Genomic DNA, 16,480 nt, shown 5'->3' with positions numbered 1-16,480 from the left:
TAGCATAGTGGAATTATAGCTAATTTGCTAATTGCAAAATTCCTTATCGTTCATTAAGTTGAGGTAATTTGACCAAAGTAGGTTTAGTAATAGTACAAAATTATTTCCCCAAGTCATCCTATGGGATAGAATAAAACTTTAGAGTAGATTTGAATTTGTGTACTAAACAAATCATAGTAACATTCATATGCTGGTACTCAAATGAATCAAAACTATGGAAAGTGCATTTTTGAACCATCTGTAAATGTTGCACAATGCAAATGTTCCTGTTACATGGAAATGTTAGCGTATCAAGTAAACAGCCAAGAGATCATCGTTGTTAATGAATTGTGATTTTGATTAGAGGAAGTGCTTTTGATTAGAGGTAAATGTGGCATCAACTGAGTGAAGTTGGCAAGAAATGCATTTCTTACTAATGAGATGGTTTTGTTTGTGTATTTCTGTGTCTCCCAGGCTCCACTGCCCGCAGCTGTGATGAACATGGCCGTTGTCGGTGCAAAGCAGAGGGAGTAATTGGAGACAAGTGTGACAAGTGTCAACCTGGTTTTTACTCATTATCCAGCACTGGCTGCAAGTAGGTGAACTGATACCTTCTTGTGTCTGGCAGAGAGAATTTTAAGATACGATGATAATAGATGGCATATATTACAAGATGCATTTTTAATGCGTAATATAAACAGAAGCAAATGGAAAGTCAGTGTTGGAAAAAGCCAAACAATTTTTTTTGGATGCAGATCTTTTATCGGCTCAGTAATTGAAATATAAATCAACATTTCCTCTGTTCAGATGTAGTAATGCCTGCTGCTTATTGGTATTGTTTTCTGCCTTAGGAACAATTTGCAACATTTGACGTTTTCTTATTATTTAATCCATTGCATTTTTAACATTCTGATTAAAAACACAATACTTGGGCAGCAAGGGTATATCAGTGATTTTGCAATATCCAACTCTGCCTATTCACCCGCCCCCACTCCCATTCCTTTTGATGTTTGTCCTTTCCAAGCAACTATCATACCTTTTAAAACAGTTTATGGGCTTTGGTTAAACAAAGATCTGCAGCAGAGAATTCCACACTCTGAACTCTTTATGCAAAGAATAATTGAAACCTTTATTTTATTTTTTGACGATCTTAACTTTGTGCCATCTCATCAATCAGTGCATGCGGTCTTTCACTAGTTTCCAAATCGTACACAATTGTGAAAACCTCATCAGCTCATCCATTAACTCTGCAATCTTGGTGAGAAGATTAGAATCTTTCTCCAGAACTAGAAATTTTCAAAGTAATGTGCTTCGACAATAAGTTTCAGCTCAGTTTCAGTTTAGTTTACTCTATTGTCACGTGTACCAAGGTACGGTGAAACATTTTTGTTGCGTGCTATCTTCTTCTTCTTGCGTTTGAGGCAGCTGAAGTTATGAAGCTGCTTCTGCTTCTGCTGTCTCTGTTTGCTGTCGTTCGCCTGACTGAGTGAGGTCAGTTGACAGGGCTCACCACGGGGAGGTCGACAACATGAGCCCCTGCGTGCTATCCAGTCGGCAGAAAGACAATACATGATAACAATCGAGCTATTTACAGCGTATAGAAACATGATAAGGGAATGACATTCTGTGCACGATAAAGCCAGCAAAGTCTGATTAAGGGAAGTCCGAGGGTCACCAAAGAGGTAGATAGTGGTTCAGCACTTGACATTTGTTGTCATTGCTTTCATGCCTTTCTAAACCAAGGTGCTCCAATACATAATACTGCAGTCCAACCGTCAAGTGGCGGATTAGTACGTAAGATTAGTTGGGTGGGGAGAGGATCGTGTGGAACGACATCGATCATTTGGGTCAGATGGGTTCGTTCAATGCTGCATAGCTCGCAGAATTCAACGCAATTTATGTGAGAGTGGCACATGGAGTCAAAAACAATCATTCATTCAAACCGTTAGTCAGTAGTTTGCTAACACTGTAATCAAATTTGTAGCATTTCAAGCACTCAAGGAGATAGAAAGAACACACTTTAAACCACATCATGCTTCCTCAGACCATCTAGACTTTCTTTACAAATAGTAAATTGTCAGCTTTCCTATGCACATGAATGTATAGGTTCTACCATTAGATGAGAATCAGTGCCTTCAGAATGGGACAGTAGCAGTACATAACTCAGTGTCCCACCTGCATCCTACCTGTTCGCCTGTTGGCTGCAGACGCCAACAGGATTAACAAACTCATGAGGAAGGCTGGCTCCGTCCTGGGGGCGGAGTTGGACACTTGGGAGGTGATCTTGGAGGGGAGGATGCTCCTCAAACTGCAGAGCATCCTGGACAATACAGCTCACCCCCTCCATGACACACTGGTCAACCTGAGGAGCACCTTCAGCAACAGACTGGTTCCACCAAGGTGCAGCACAGAACGCCACAGGAGATTAGTTCTCCCCGTGGCGATCAAACTGTACAACTCCTCTCCCTCTGTCATGGGGTAGACTGACTCCCCTCCCCCCCCCCCCCCCCTCCCCAATCTTTGCCCATCCCCAATCCTTTCCGCTCATTACTGTAATTTCATGTTTCATGTATCTTGTGTTTTATGACTGTTGGCAGATCAATTTCCCTCCTGGGATAAATAAAGTTCTATCCTATCGTATCATATCATATCATATCATATCATATCATATCATATCATATCATATCATATCGTATCATATCGTATCATATCGTATCATATCGTATCGTATCGTATAGTCTCGCATCGTATCATACCGTATAGTATTGTATCATATCGCTTCATATGGTATGGTATGGTATTGTATTAATAGATTGTGCTTTTGCTGCCAGGCGCTGTACTTGCAATATGGCTGGTGTTACTCGGATCTGTAACGTTGACACTGGAGACTGCAGTTGTAAATATAACGTCGAAGGATCCAACTGCAACCGGTAAGTGGTTTACAATAACAACACCATTAGAAAATACTCGTTCAACTTTACTGCTTTTCACACTACATTTACCACCAACAAAGACAAAAACAAGGTTCCTGCTGTCCTTGAGTCTAATTAGTAAAGCTTGAAGTAACTAACCCAACAGTGCAACCTATTGTAAAGGCATTTTCTTGATCTGCATCTCCAGTCCCTCCCGATATATGGGATTATACCTGAAGCTGTTAAAATATCCAAAATGGCATTTTTCTAAAGTGCAGTTTTTTCAGCATCTTCATGGTTATATTTCCCTCAGCTGTTGTGCGAAGCCATTAGTTTTTATTTTATTTTTAATGACAGATTGCTAAATGGTAATGGCTTCAACAAAACCTTGAACTGAAATGCATAATGAAAAATACACCTCGGTCCCAACTGTTATTGTACGTGAGGCCATTGGCATGTTTTGGGCAAGTGTCTACCTACATTGGAAGGGCTGATGAGCTATGCTAATTCTCAGCTAGTGCTGTGTGGAACTAAGAAAGAAATAGGAAACATCGTTTTTTCAAATTTATGTTTCCCCCTCACAGTTGCAAGTTTGGTTATTACAATCTTCAACCGGAAAACCCCATGGGCTGTTCAGCATGTTTCTGCTTCCGACATTCGTCAGTCTGCAAGGTGGATGGTGGTTACAGGGAGGACGCTATTACTTCCACCTTTGATTCAGGTACTGCGCTGCTAAACGGCAGTGAACTGAAGAACTGCATGTACTGACGTCACACCCAACAACTTAGCAGAAGTGTAATTAAAATCATAAATATTATATATATATATAAAAATTAAATAGAAATTAAAATTAATGTGAGAGGGAAACATTTTTTTATAATGAAATATAATGAAATATTTTAATTGTAATTTCTATTTAATTTTTATATTTATATTACATTTAATATTTTAATTGCTTTTCTGCCAAGTTGTTGAGTGTCTCCTCAGTATATGAAATGTGAAAGATGACACAAATTGTGATAAGGCACAAATATTTCATTTCATTAAGAATGTAAGTGTAAGTCAGAATTTTTGCGAAACTCAAATGTAAAAAGAAATGCGTGTGAATCGTTAGGAAACAAAATCAAAAGGTTCTTTTTTTTCTTAATCAAAAATATTTAGTCAAATATTAAAATAATATATGCAGAACAATAAAACCAAAACAGATCCCACCACCATAATACAAGACAAACAATAAACTATTATACAACTATCTGACACTCCTTGTCAAGGATGCATCCAACCCCCCGCGGTGGTCCCGGAAACCCCCCAGGGTGCCCGTGGACAGCGCATAGTCCCTCTCTAACCCCACCCAGGCACGGATATAACCCCGGATCAAAAGGTTCTTGGAGCGATTTGCTCATGAAGATCATGGAACATGGTACCCTCGTAGGCTACGTGTTGCCCTGATGAGTACGACCAGCTCCCTTAGATTGGCGAGAGTGAAGCCAGCCTGGGCCTCTGGTTTTGTTTGCTGTGCTCCTCATCTTCACCTTGCTCAGCCCTGCCCAGTGGTTTGTGCAACCACTCAAGAGCAGAGTTTGTGGAATGCAGCTGCTGTCCACACAAGCATAGATCAACAAGGAGACGAACTGGAAAAGTCATGTTGGAATGTATCCACCAGGCCAGAGGGTTGGAGAATAACTATTGACAGCTTTGTACAACACAATTATTTTACCTGTAGGGGTACCAGGATACACAAGGCTGACAACAGAAGGATTCTTTGATCAGAGTATAGACCTGATGATAAAATTAATGAACCAAAAGCCTCTTCAAGGCATTTTTATTCCCCAAATTATTCAAAAATAGTTTTCCCTTTTTTGAGAAAGAGGATTCCAAAACTAATCTTGTGATGTTATAAAACATATCCATGCATTAACATATCACTTTGTCATAACATATTACTTCAGCTCGAAATATTTCAGAAAGGAATGTACCATGACAAAGCTGAATGATATTTCACTGCTGGTGGTTTAACAGAAATAAATGATCTGTAAATGGTAATGGGCAGCAATTGTTATCCGTGATGTTATAATATTACCAGTGAGCATGCTCACGGAAAATTCTCCATTACATCAGTGGAGAAAACAGCTCATGTGAATGCATTCAGCATTTGTGCAATTATATTTGTGCAGTGATTCCTTCCACGGCTTCATGTTAGTGTTTAATTCAACGATTTCAGCAATATTGGGATTTTCCAGTAAAACTTCAATATGAGTTGTGATTAAAAATTACAAAGAGCTTGAGACTTACTGGCATCTCCTTGTGTACAGATACTGAAGGATGGACAGCTCAGAACCGCCGTGGTCCTGAACTCCCTCTAATGAGATCATCATCATCTCGTGACATCATTGTTCAGGCCAAAAATGAATATGCAGTGTACTTTGTTGCTCCAGGTGAGTTGTCAGCAATCGTGTGCACTTCATGTAATTTGCTAATTCTGTTTTTTTAATACAACATATGTTTTGATGATCGACACAAAATGCCGGCGTAACTCAGCGGGACGGGCAGCATCTCTGGATAGAAGGAATGGGTGATGATTCAGGTCGAGACCCCTCTTCACCCATTCCTTCTATCCAGAGATGCTGAGTGACTCCAGCATTTTGTGTCTATCTTCGGTGAAAAATCAGCATCTTCAGTTCCTTCCTACACATATGTTTTGATGAACTGCTCATGTGAAATTGTGTGCAATATTTCAGCATTTAGATGGCTGTAACTCTACCTTGTGATCTCAAACTCAAGCATAACTATTAATTTTGATCTGCCTTCAAGAAACCGCAAATTGTAATTTAACAAAGTCATAATTGGATTGCAAACCCTAAACTCTGCTGCGCAGTGCTTTACAATACAGGCAGCGTGTACAAGCTCAGCTTTGCTGCAGTTGTAATGTATTTTGATAATGACAATCAACTTTTCTGCTTCTGATTTGCCTCTCACATGATTAATTTAAGATAGACAGCACTTTTAGGTGTGGTTTTATGTCGAAGGGAATGAATAGATTTTCTGTTTCTATAGCTCTAGAAAGTTATCAATCACAGTCAATATCTTAATAACAGTCAATATCTTCACAGCTTATATTTTCATCTGTTTGCTCATTCACTAACATTGACTTGGAAGCTATAACCTCAGGGAAGGACTCAATCTAACGTTGACATTACTCAATCTGTACGATCAAAGATTCATCGGCAGTACCACATGCAATCTAAGGGATTTATGGCTTATCCAGCTGAAAGCGCAGTTCGCCAGCGTAGTAGCATCATTAAGGAGAGCTCAGCTTCTCAATCACTGAGTGCAAATGACAGAGGTACTTGTGACCTTCCAAGCCCCCTGGTCTTATCAACCCTGCTGCACTAAGATGGGTGCACCTGTAGAGCCACAGTACCGGAGAGCCAGCAAGTGCTGAGGTGGGTGCACCTGGAGAGCCACAGTATGGAGAACCAGCAGGTGCTGAGGTGGGTACACCTGTAGAGCCACAGTATGGAGAACCAGCAGGTGCTGAAGTGGGTACACCTGTAGAGCCACAGTATGGAGAACCAGCAGGTGCTGAGGTGAGTACACCTGTAGAGCCACAGTACGGAGAGCCAGCAGATGCTGAGATGTTGAGAATTTCGGAAATGTTGGGGTTTCAACAAGTCACAAGGAATGCACCTTAATATGGAAGGCAAGCTGTCATTCCTAAAATATCCACACATACTAAATCAAGGGATGTTCTGGGTCGGACAATGACACTGCAGGCAGCTGGAAGCACGGAGCATCTAATTTTACCATCACCAAGTTTTCATTCAGAGACTAACCGCGTAGCTGTTTCAGACCAACATTGAGAATACTGAAGGTAGACACAAAAAGCTGGAGTAACTCAGCGGGACAGGCAGCATCTCTGGAGAGAAGGATTGGGTGACTTTTCGGGTTGAGACCCTTCCTCAGACTGGTTAGGGATAACGGAAACGAGAGATCTAGACAATGATGTAGAGAGATAAAGAAAAATGAATGAAAGATATGCAAAAAAGTAACGATGATAAAGGAAACAGGCCATTGTTAGCTGTTTGTTGGGTGAAAATGAGAAGCTGGTGCGACTTGGGTGGGGGAGGGATAGAGAGAGATGGAATGCTGATGCTACCTGAAGTTAGAGAAATCAATATTTATACCACTGGGCTGTAAACTGCCCAAGTGAAATATGAGATGCTGTTCCTCCAATTTGCACTTAGCCTCACTCTGACAATGGAGGAGACTGAGGGCAGAAAGATCTGTGCAGGAATGGGAAGGAGAATTAAAGTGTCCAGCAACCGGGAGATCAGGTAGGTTCGGCTGGACTACTGAAGGTAGATACAAAGTGCTGGAGCAAGTCAGCGGGTTAGGCAACATCTCTGGAGAAAAGGAACAGGTGGCATTTTGGGTCAGAACCCTTCTTCAGACTGAAAGTAGAGAGGTGAAAGTAGGAAGGATGGAGCCCATAATGGCCCATTGTTGGCTGGCGAAGAGTTGATAATGAAGAACACTGCATTTATTCACTACCTCAACAATCTCACCCATGGTCAGCCATGACTGAGGGGGGGCCTATTACTACTTCAACAACCTCTAAACCTGTAACTGTAATTAACCAAAGTGGCTAGGGTGAGTTGTGTGTGTGTGTGTGGAGTTACTTAATGCTGGGTCTGAGCACTTAGACCTCTATTTGTTTCCAATTTTAAACCTGTCATTGTTTGGTACCTGGAGGGACATCACTTTCAGGATCCAGAGGTACACCAAGTGCGGGTGCAAACTACCCAGTCATTTCTTAATTATTAAAAAAATAACAGATTTCTTGGATGAAAGGCAGAATTGAGTCAATCTGAGCCTGAGCTCAGGGGTCTCAGCAACAATTTACTCACTAATTCGAGGTTATCCACTTTGAGAGAAAGAAAAGAACAACAGAATATTATTTCAGTGAATCAAGCTACCGAATGCTGCTGCACAGGGGCATCTGTGTCCTTGTTCATAAAGTCAGCATGCTGCTGCCACAGCAACTAATGGAATGATGGCCTTTATTGGAGGGGCGTTTGCAATGCGACAGTGGAGAAGTCTTGCTGCAATCACAGAGGACATAAGTGAAAACACATCCGCTACTCTACATGTGTAGGAAAGAACTGCAGATGCTGGTTTAAATAGAAGATAACACAAAATGCCGGAGTAACTCAGCAGGACAGGCAGCATCTCTGGAGAGAAGGAATGGGTGACGTTTCAGTTTGAGAAGGGTCTCGATCCGAAATGTCACCCATTCCTTCCCCTGCTATCCCGCTGAGTTACTCCAGCATTTTGTGCCTATCTTCCACTATTCTACATATTGTTGTGGTCTCTTTTACTAAGGAGAAATATATTTATATTTCAGAGAAGCTTCACTGACTGATTCTGGAATGAAGCAAATATTTTATGAGGAGTGATTGAATGCTTCGGTCCTGCACTTTGCGGAGTTTAGAACTGGAGCAGAAGATCTTATTGAAATTATAAAATTCTGACGCTGCTTGACAGGGTAGATGCTAAGAACGTGTTTGCCATGGAGGGAAAACATAGAACTGTTTCCGACTATGGGTTTGCTAATTTGAGACAGAGGGGAAGTGATTTCTTCCCTCAAATGGGTTATGATGCTGAGGCTGATTTGGAGTATCAGGGAATCACGTGGAACATGGAAATTCCTAGATTAGTGGAGCAAGCCCCAGTAGCCAAACGAACTACTGATTTATTGTGTAGATACTTTCTTATGGGCAGCCACGTTGGCACAGCGGTCCAGTTGCTGCCTCACAGCACTTACAGCACCGGAGACCCCGGGTTCGATCCCAACTACGGGTGCTGTCTGTATGGAGTTTGTACGTTCTCCCCGTGACCACGTGGGTTTTCTCCGAGATCTTCGGTTTCCTCCCGCACTCCAAAGACGTACAGGTTTGTAGGTTAATTGGCTTGGTGTATGTGTAAATTGTCCCCAGTGTGTGTAGGATGGTGTTAATGTGCGGGGATCACTGGTCGGTGCAGTCTCAGTGGGACGAAGGGCCTGTTTCCACGCTGTATCTCTAAACTAAACTAAACTAAACACACTAATGCACTAATGCAAGGTTAAGTACGGAGCCACACACTTGTGGTCAGAACGACCACTTGTTGTGTAGACCTCACTAATAGGATGGGACCAAGTCTCCCTTTGAAAGGCTACACGTTGATCCTCAATGAAAACTACATTCTCATGATGGTGCCCGAGGCAATCATGGCTGCTTCAGCTGGTAAGTGAAAACAGGGATCAAGTCATGAACGGGACTGCCCACATTACAATAAATGCGATAACTCAGCACCTTTACCTGGATCAAGAAAAACATTGATATAACTGAAAAATAGACACAAACTGCTGGAGTAACACGGTGGGTCAGGCAACATCTCTGGAAAACATAGATATGTGGCGTTTCAGGTCGGGACCTTTCAGTCTGAAGAAGGGTCCCGACCCGAAACGTCACATATCCACTGTTGCCAGAGATGCTGCCTAACCTGTGACATTTTTTGTTAACCAGCATCTGCAGTTCCTCTATCCACATTGATGAAACCGAATGTGTTATTACTATTGGCATTTATCGCACTATGTAAAGTTAATTACTCATGTTCTACTTGTTTTTTTAATCTTTAGCCAAGTTCCTGGGAAATCAAATGTTGAGTTATGGACAAAACCTCTCCTTCACATTCTACTTGGAACGGGGCGGTTCTTACCCTTCAGTGGAAGACATTGTCTTGGAAGGAGCCAGTCAAACACTAAGTGCACAAGTGACTGTGCAAAATAACCCAATGCCATCCACAAGCAAGCAGACATACAACTACAGGTACATATAAGCAGATGTTAACTTTGTAGATTACAGAGTAACTCTAACCCAATGATGATGGAGTACAATCATACCAATCCACTTTCAGCCATATGGAGAAAGTTACAATTCACTGTGGCCAACTTTGTTGCCAAAGAGGACAAGGCTTACTGGTGCACAATTTAACACTGAGTCCTCTATAAGAAATTGTATAAGAAATAAAAATAGATTTTCCAGTGGCTTTTTCTCCAATAGCTGTAGTATTAAATTAGTGGTAAAGTTTAAGGGACTGATACAATAAACTACTGTAACTCTTTTGTTATTGAAAGAGTCAGCCATGTTTTGTCATACAAATGTTGTAAACGATTTGTAAAGACTTGCTGATGGTATTGTTGTTTATAAACCAACGACTGAAGAATATTTAAATATTTTAATAATCTTTTATTTCGTAGACTCCATGAGGGTCCGGAGTATGGATGGAAGCCATTTATAACTTCATTTGAATTCCAGCGGGTGCTTAGTGATCTCAAGACCATCAAAATCCGTGGGACCTACACAGTACAGAGTAAGTCCTCGAAAAGCTCACGGTAAATTAGACGGGTGAAGTACAATATTGAAAAGTAGATTGAAAAACCAAAGTACTTCAAAGATGTGAACAATGGTTTATAGAAGTGGATCGTGAAGTGGAAATTGAAGTCTTTGAAGCATCAATTATCCCTGTTCATCTGTTAACATATTCATTAGGGAATCACAACTAAAGGACTATTTATTATATGTAGGCAAAGAGCCCAAGCAGCTCTTGTCCAGATACTTGGAGCAGTAAGGTTACATTCAGTGGATACTTTCTCAGCAATTAATTCACCAGAAATATGACTTTGTCGTCAAGGATTATTGAAACAGCCGTGGTTGATAAAGCGTGCAAATGTCACAGGCATTTCAGTTTAGAACCATTGAGTCTTACACCATGAAACAGGTCCTCAAATACAACGTGGAAACAGAAAATGCAGTTCAGACATCACCTGTGCAGAGAGAAATAGAGTTAATGCCTGCCATCAAAAATGATTAAAAAAATACATACCACCACTTCTTGGTTTTTTCCGATATAATTGTGTTCTCTTTTCCACTGTTTTCCAGTTTACTTATTGCATAAGCTTAGCTATCAATAGAGATGAGAATCTGTAAGTAAATTGCACTTGGCGGTAAACAGTTTTTTACTTTCAGTGACAGATGAGTCAATCTGGAAAGGCATGCTGAAAGATGGTAAACTGCAGACTTAAAATAAACATGGCACCTTTTGCATCTGATGCCTTAATTTCAGCTAAAGACAAAATTGGGATGTGCTTTGAACCAGACTACAGGAAAACAAAACTAAACCGAGAGATTCTGCTGCTGCTCAGTCCTGGTGGTTCCTAGTTTTCCTCTCCAGTGCATCCACATGGTCCAAGAGCCATGAAAGCAGGTCTTTATTACGCCGATCCACATTTTCCTGAGCTTCACCCAACAAAGTGTAGTTGCTCTGAATCCTTCCAATTCCCCCTTAATCCTTCCAATTCCAATAGCCACAGAAGGCTGTGGAGGCCGTCAATGGATATTTTTAAAGCAGAGATAGATAGATTATTGATTAGTACGGGTGTCAGAGGTTATGGGGAAAAGGCAGGAGAATGGGGTCAGGAGGGAGAGATAGATCAGCCATGATTGAATGGCGGAGTAGACTTGATGGGCCGAATGGCCTAATTTGACCCCTATTCCTTATGAACTTAAGTGCGTTTCTTTGGAGAAATGGCTTAGTCCCTTCATCCTGTTCTGCTGCGTCTGGTAAACATCATGAAGGTTTGGGAACCTCCAAAGGAGCCCAATAAATGTTGCATTCCATCCTTTGTCAGTTCTTAAAATCTACAGAGTTGCAGGCGTTCTGTCTGCTAGGAGCAAACAATCTGCTGGAGGAACTCAATGGGTTGAGCAGCATCAGTGGATGGGAAGAAATGGCAGATGTTTCATGACAAAACCCTGCATCAAGAACATCTGTAGTCTTCTAGTCGTGGGTGGCAGCAAAAAGGCAGATGACGACATTGAATGTCCTTCCAAGGCTTCTCAGCCCATTCTTGGAGCTGGGTGTCCAGCCACTGTTCAGGCCCCAGGCTCAGATCAGGTTTAAGCCAGATCTCTAGATGTTGGAAATATTGCCATGTTAGGTGCTGCAAATGAATTGCACCTTAGATCCGAGCTTAGGGAGGACAGAAAAAAACCAAATTGTTAGGCTAGAACATCAGTATCGCTCCAGATGTTCCTATTCTTTGACTCCATAATTTCTCGGTTGCAAAGCTGAATGCAGGAGGTGACTTGAAATGCACCTCTTTAGATAGCCATGTGACAGCAGTAGGCAGAGCAGTATAAAAGCCTTACTGAATACAATCTTCACTGACTGCTGGACCTCCAGAGAGTTGGAATATGTGGAATTCTCTGCCACAGAAGGCAGTGGAGGCCAATTCACTGGATGTTTACAAGAAAGAGTTAGATAGAGCTCTGAGGGCTAACGGAATCAAGGTATATGGGGAGTAAGCAGGAACTGATTTTGGATGATCAGCCAAGATCCTATTGAATGGCGGTGCTGGCTCAAAGGGCCGAATGGTCTACACCTGCACCTATTTTCTATGTTCCTACGATGCAGTCATAAGCAGTCAACAGATGCTTCTTTTAAGTACTGCACTTTTTGTGTGTTATTAAACAATTGAAGCAGGCGACAATTCAGCAAAATGGCGGTGAAAGTAACCTCGATGTTTTGTATTACAGGCCCTGGACACATTGATAATGTGGTCTTGCACACAGCCCAGCCTGGCCCTGGAAAGCCCGCTCAGTGGGTAGAGAGTTGCACGTGTCCACCTGGCTACGAGGGACGATTCTGTGAGAAATGTGCAAGTGGTTACACAAGAAAAAGTCCCCATCTCGGACGGATAAGCGACTGCGTGACCTGCAACTGTCAAAGCCCCAGCGAGACCTGTGACCCCGAGACTGGTGAGTCTGCTGACAGATTGGCTGGGGTTAGTGTTCAAGTTGGCAGACGGTGACCGACATCTTGCCTTTTAATGAACATCAATAGTCAATAGTCGTTTATTTGTCACATACACATAAATGTGTAGTGAAATGAAACATTACCCGCAGTTCAACAATAAGATCAATAAGAATAATCAATAAAAATGCAATAACACATACAATCATAAACTAACACCAAACAAAAGAAACATCCATCACAGTGAGTCTCCTCCAGTCCCTCCTCACTGTGATGGAAGGCCAGAATGTCTTTTTCTCTTCCCTGCCGTCTTCTCCCGCGGTCAGGCTGTTGGAGTTGCCACGTCGGGGCGGTCGGGGCTCCCGACATTGAAGCCCCCGCCGGGCGGAGAAAATCCTGCGGCTTATTCCAGGCCACGCCTGACGGTGAAAAGTCTGCCGCGGGCCGACCCAAGCCCCACAATTCGGGGCGGGCGATGACGCTGCCGCTGCCACTGCCGGAGCTCCCGATGTCAGAGCTCCCGATGTCGGCCCCCACCCAGGGGCCTGCGGGCTTCCGACGTCCACGTGGCCCGCGCCGGAGCCTCCGGAGACGAGTCGCAGCCGCTCCCGCAGCATCCGAAGGCAGCCAGCGCCGCAGGTGGTGAGTCCGGGGCGCGGGCTCTGCGAACCAGAGCCCGGGTGTTCCCAGCCGGAGTCCGCCAGCTCCAGGTGCATGGCCGGTGGTAGGCCGCAGCGGGAATGGAGACACGACACAGAAAACAAAGGTCGCGTCTCCGTTCGGGAGAGACAATGTTACATTACTGGGACTCTGAAAATAGTGCTGATAAAGAGGATTTTAATGGTCCTCGGTTTAGTTGTGCCAAATACATAAAAGTCGATGTGGTCGTCCTTAATCTTCTTAGCATGACATTTAAAAAAATAAAATTTGCATTTACAAAACAGTGCCGTTGAGGCAGTGGTGCAATGGATACGCCTCTCACTGCGAATCGGAAGATTCCAGGTTCGACTCCTGTCTGCCTCGAAACTTTGCAGCACAGTGGCACTGCTGGTGGAGCTGCTGCCTCACAGCACTAGAGACCCGGGCCTTATCCTGGCCTCGGGTGCTGCATGTGTGGAGTTTGCACGCGCTCCCTGTGATCCACGTGGGAATTCTCCAGATGCTCCGGTTTCCTCCCACATCCCAAGGACATGATGGTTTGTAGGTCAAATGGCCTCTGTAAAATTACACCAACTGTGTCGAGACTGGATGAGAAATGGAGATCACGTAGAACTAGTGTGAACGGATGATCGATGGTCAGCAGGGACTCGATGGGCCCATTTCCATGCTGCAACTCTAAAAAAATAAGAACAAATAATTTCCATTGGTCAATTTGTCAGGGATGTCAATAGAATAATTGAAGAAAAATCACAAGGTATCAGGAAGGGCTAAGACTGACATTGAGAAACTCTGCTCTGTGAGCGGTGGGTGACAAGACTATAATGCTAAAGACAGACACAAAAAGCTGGAGGAACTCAGCGGCTCAGACAGCATCTCTGGAGAGAAAGAATAGGTGACATTTCGGGTCAAGACGAATAAATATCAGAAAGAATTTATAAAAATTGCATTAGCAGTAGATAAAAAAACTATCGCAGTTACTTGGAAATCTGATTCCTATTTAAGTATGGACCTTTGGAATAATGACATTTCTAACTGTATCCCACTTGAAAAAATTACTTGTAATTTAAGGAACAAATATGATACTTTTTAAAATATATGGCGTCCTTATCTACAAAAGAGGGGCCTATATATATAGAAGAATTGTTCATATTCTCAATGGTTCTTTTGGGAGAGATGTACATATATATACAGTTTATTCTGTTTGGAATTCCATGGGGCGTGTGCAGGACCCCCAACACCCAGGCAATCTTTAATCTTTTTTCCTTTTCTTCTTTTTTCTTATTTGGGATTAGTATAAGGGGGGGGGGGGGTGGGGGGAAGGGTGGGAGGGCTTGTTTTCTAAAAAGTTCTGTAAAAATAAACATAAATAAATTTTAAAAATTTTAAAAAATTAAAAAAAGACGACTCTTCAGTCTGAAGAAAGGTCTCGACCTAGTTCCTTCTATTCAGAGATGCTGTCTGACCTGTTAAGTCACTGCAGCTTTTTGTGTCTATCTTTGGTTTAAACCAGCATCTGCAGTTCCTTCCTACACAAGACTATAATGCTGTTTTTTCATTCAATCAAGTGACAGGTTTGAGATTTCAAAAATAAACCATGAAACACCCTGATTTAACACTTAATCTGCTGATCATAATTCTGGTTCCCTTACTCTCTTGGATTCATCACCCCCTCTAGGTATTTCTGTTGATGTTATTACTATATTCACAGTTAATAATTCAACATAAGAAACCTCTCCCTGCAGAAGTCGACAGAGAAAAAAAAATGTGCATTAACTTTCATCAGAACTCTTGTTCCTTCATAAATGCCCAAAGGCAAATTTGGCTGAAGGATCAAATTTAATGTTATATATTGTACAAAAGAATATGAGGAGAGTAACTAGATAGTTGTGATGAACGAAGAACTGAAAACAGTTACTGGCAGTTTTTCAAATGTGAGACACTTTAAAAAATAGTAAGGTGATTCCGTGGACATTGATCCATCAGCCTGAAAGACAATTCTGCTGTCTTAATAGTACGATCACTCTATCAGAAAAAATGATATGAAAAAGCTGCTCAATATACATGCACCTGTATATTATACAGGTGTTTAATTTATGCATTTTTGAAATAAAGTTCTTGTTTAATTAATATCAAAACCTAATTTATGCGCTGTATTTTTGAAATAACACGCACAAATTTAAATGTATATGTTTAATTTATGTGTTTTTGAATTCCATGCTGCTCTCCCAGAGCATAAAGCCAGTGTAGAATGCAAAGTGCCTATAGTTCCAGCTCTTATAGAACCACATTACCAAGTAAAGCTGCAACAACTAACTATTAGCTGGAATCAGTGGCGATCAAACTAAAGTTTGGCTGAAAGTAATTAAATATTTAAAATAATTATCATAGGAGTGGATGACAACAGAAGAAGAATGTAAACACAAAATACTGGAATAACTCAGCGGGACAGGCAGCATCTCTGTAGAGACTGAGTCTGAAGAAGGGTTTCGACCTGAAACGTCACCCATTCCTTCTCTCCAGAGATGCTGCCTGTCCCGCTGAGTTACTGCAGCATTTTGTGTCTATCTTTGGTTTAAACCAGCATCTGCAGTTCCTTCCTACACAGGAGAAGAAGATATCTGGCTTGGTGTCAAATTAGTGCCTTAATAAAGAATTGATTGGTGCTTGTTGAATGAGTGGAAAGCACCCATTTGTCCAGTGAACATATTAATGAATGTTTTTTCTTGTTGCCCTCTAGGTTCCTGTTACACCAATGATGAATCCGGAAACAATTGCCCGGATGGTTACTACTCTGATCCTTCTGAACCAAGTGGCTGCAGGACATGCCCTTGCCCCGGTGGTACACGCTGCACTGTGGAACCCAATACGAGGGAGGTTGAATGTGTGGGCTGCCCAAGTAAAACAATGGGTAAGTGTTGGGTGCAATCTACCAACCTTGAATGTGTTAAAGCTATTTTAAACAAGCATGAGAAAGAAGCTCCACTGAAGGTACTCCAGACAACGGGCTGTTATATACATCTCAGGTTAGAATCAGAATGGTGCTATGCATTCATGGTAGACAGTACAGTGGTCGA

General features: G+C 42.1%; 1 protein-coding gene across 1 annotated transcript in view; it reads left to right on the top strand.

Annotated features, from left to right (window-relative positions):
• The window catches only part of LOC144598135 (laminin subunit gamma-1-like), a 66,602-nt gene that overhangs the window by 27,392 nt on the left and 22,730 nt on the right, over positions 1–16,480 (top strand). Inside the window, exons 3-10 of the mRNA XM_078408027.1 lie at positions 454–574; positions 2,811–2,909; positions 3,476–3,612; positions 5,204–5,326; positions 9,571–9,760; positions 10,192–10,304; positions 12,530–12,751; positions 16,144–16,314. Coding sequence (XP_078264153.1) covers positions 454–574; positions 2,811–2,909; positions 3,476–3,612; positions 5,204–5,326; positions 9,571–9,760; positions 10,192–10,304; positions 12,530–12,751; positions 16,144–16,314 — 1,176 coding nt within the window. The remainder of the gene's footprint in view (positions 1–453; positions 575–2,810; positions 2,910–3,475; positions 3,613–5,203; positions 5,327–9,570; positions 9,761–10,191; positions 10,305–12,529; positions 12,752–16,143; positions 16,315–16,480) is intronic.

This window comes from Rhinoraja longicauda, chromosome 11 (assembly GCF_053455715.1).
Source record: "Rhinoraja longicauda isolate Sanriku21f chromosome 11, sRhiLon1.1, whole genome shotgun sequence".
In the NCBI taxonomy this organism is placed as follows: Eukaryota; Metazoa; Chordata; class Chondrichthyes; order Rajiformes; family Arhynchobatidae; genus Rhinoraja; species Rhinoraja longicauda.
Note: the sequence above shows the minus strand (reverse complement) of the source record. Positions and strands in the feature narration are given on the sequence as shown.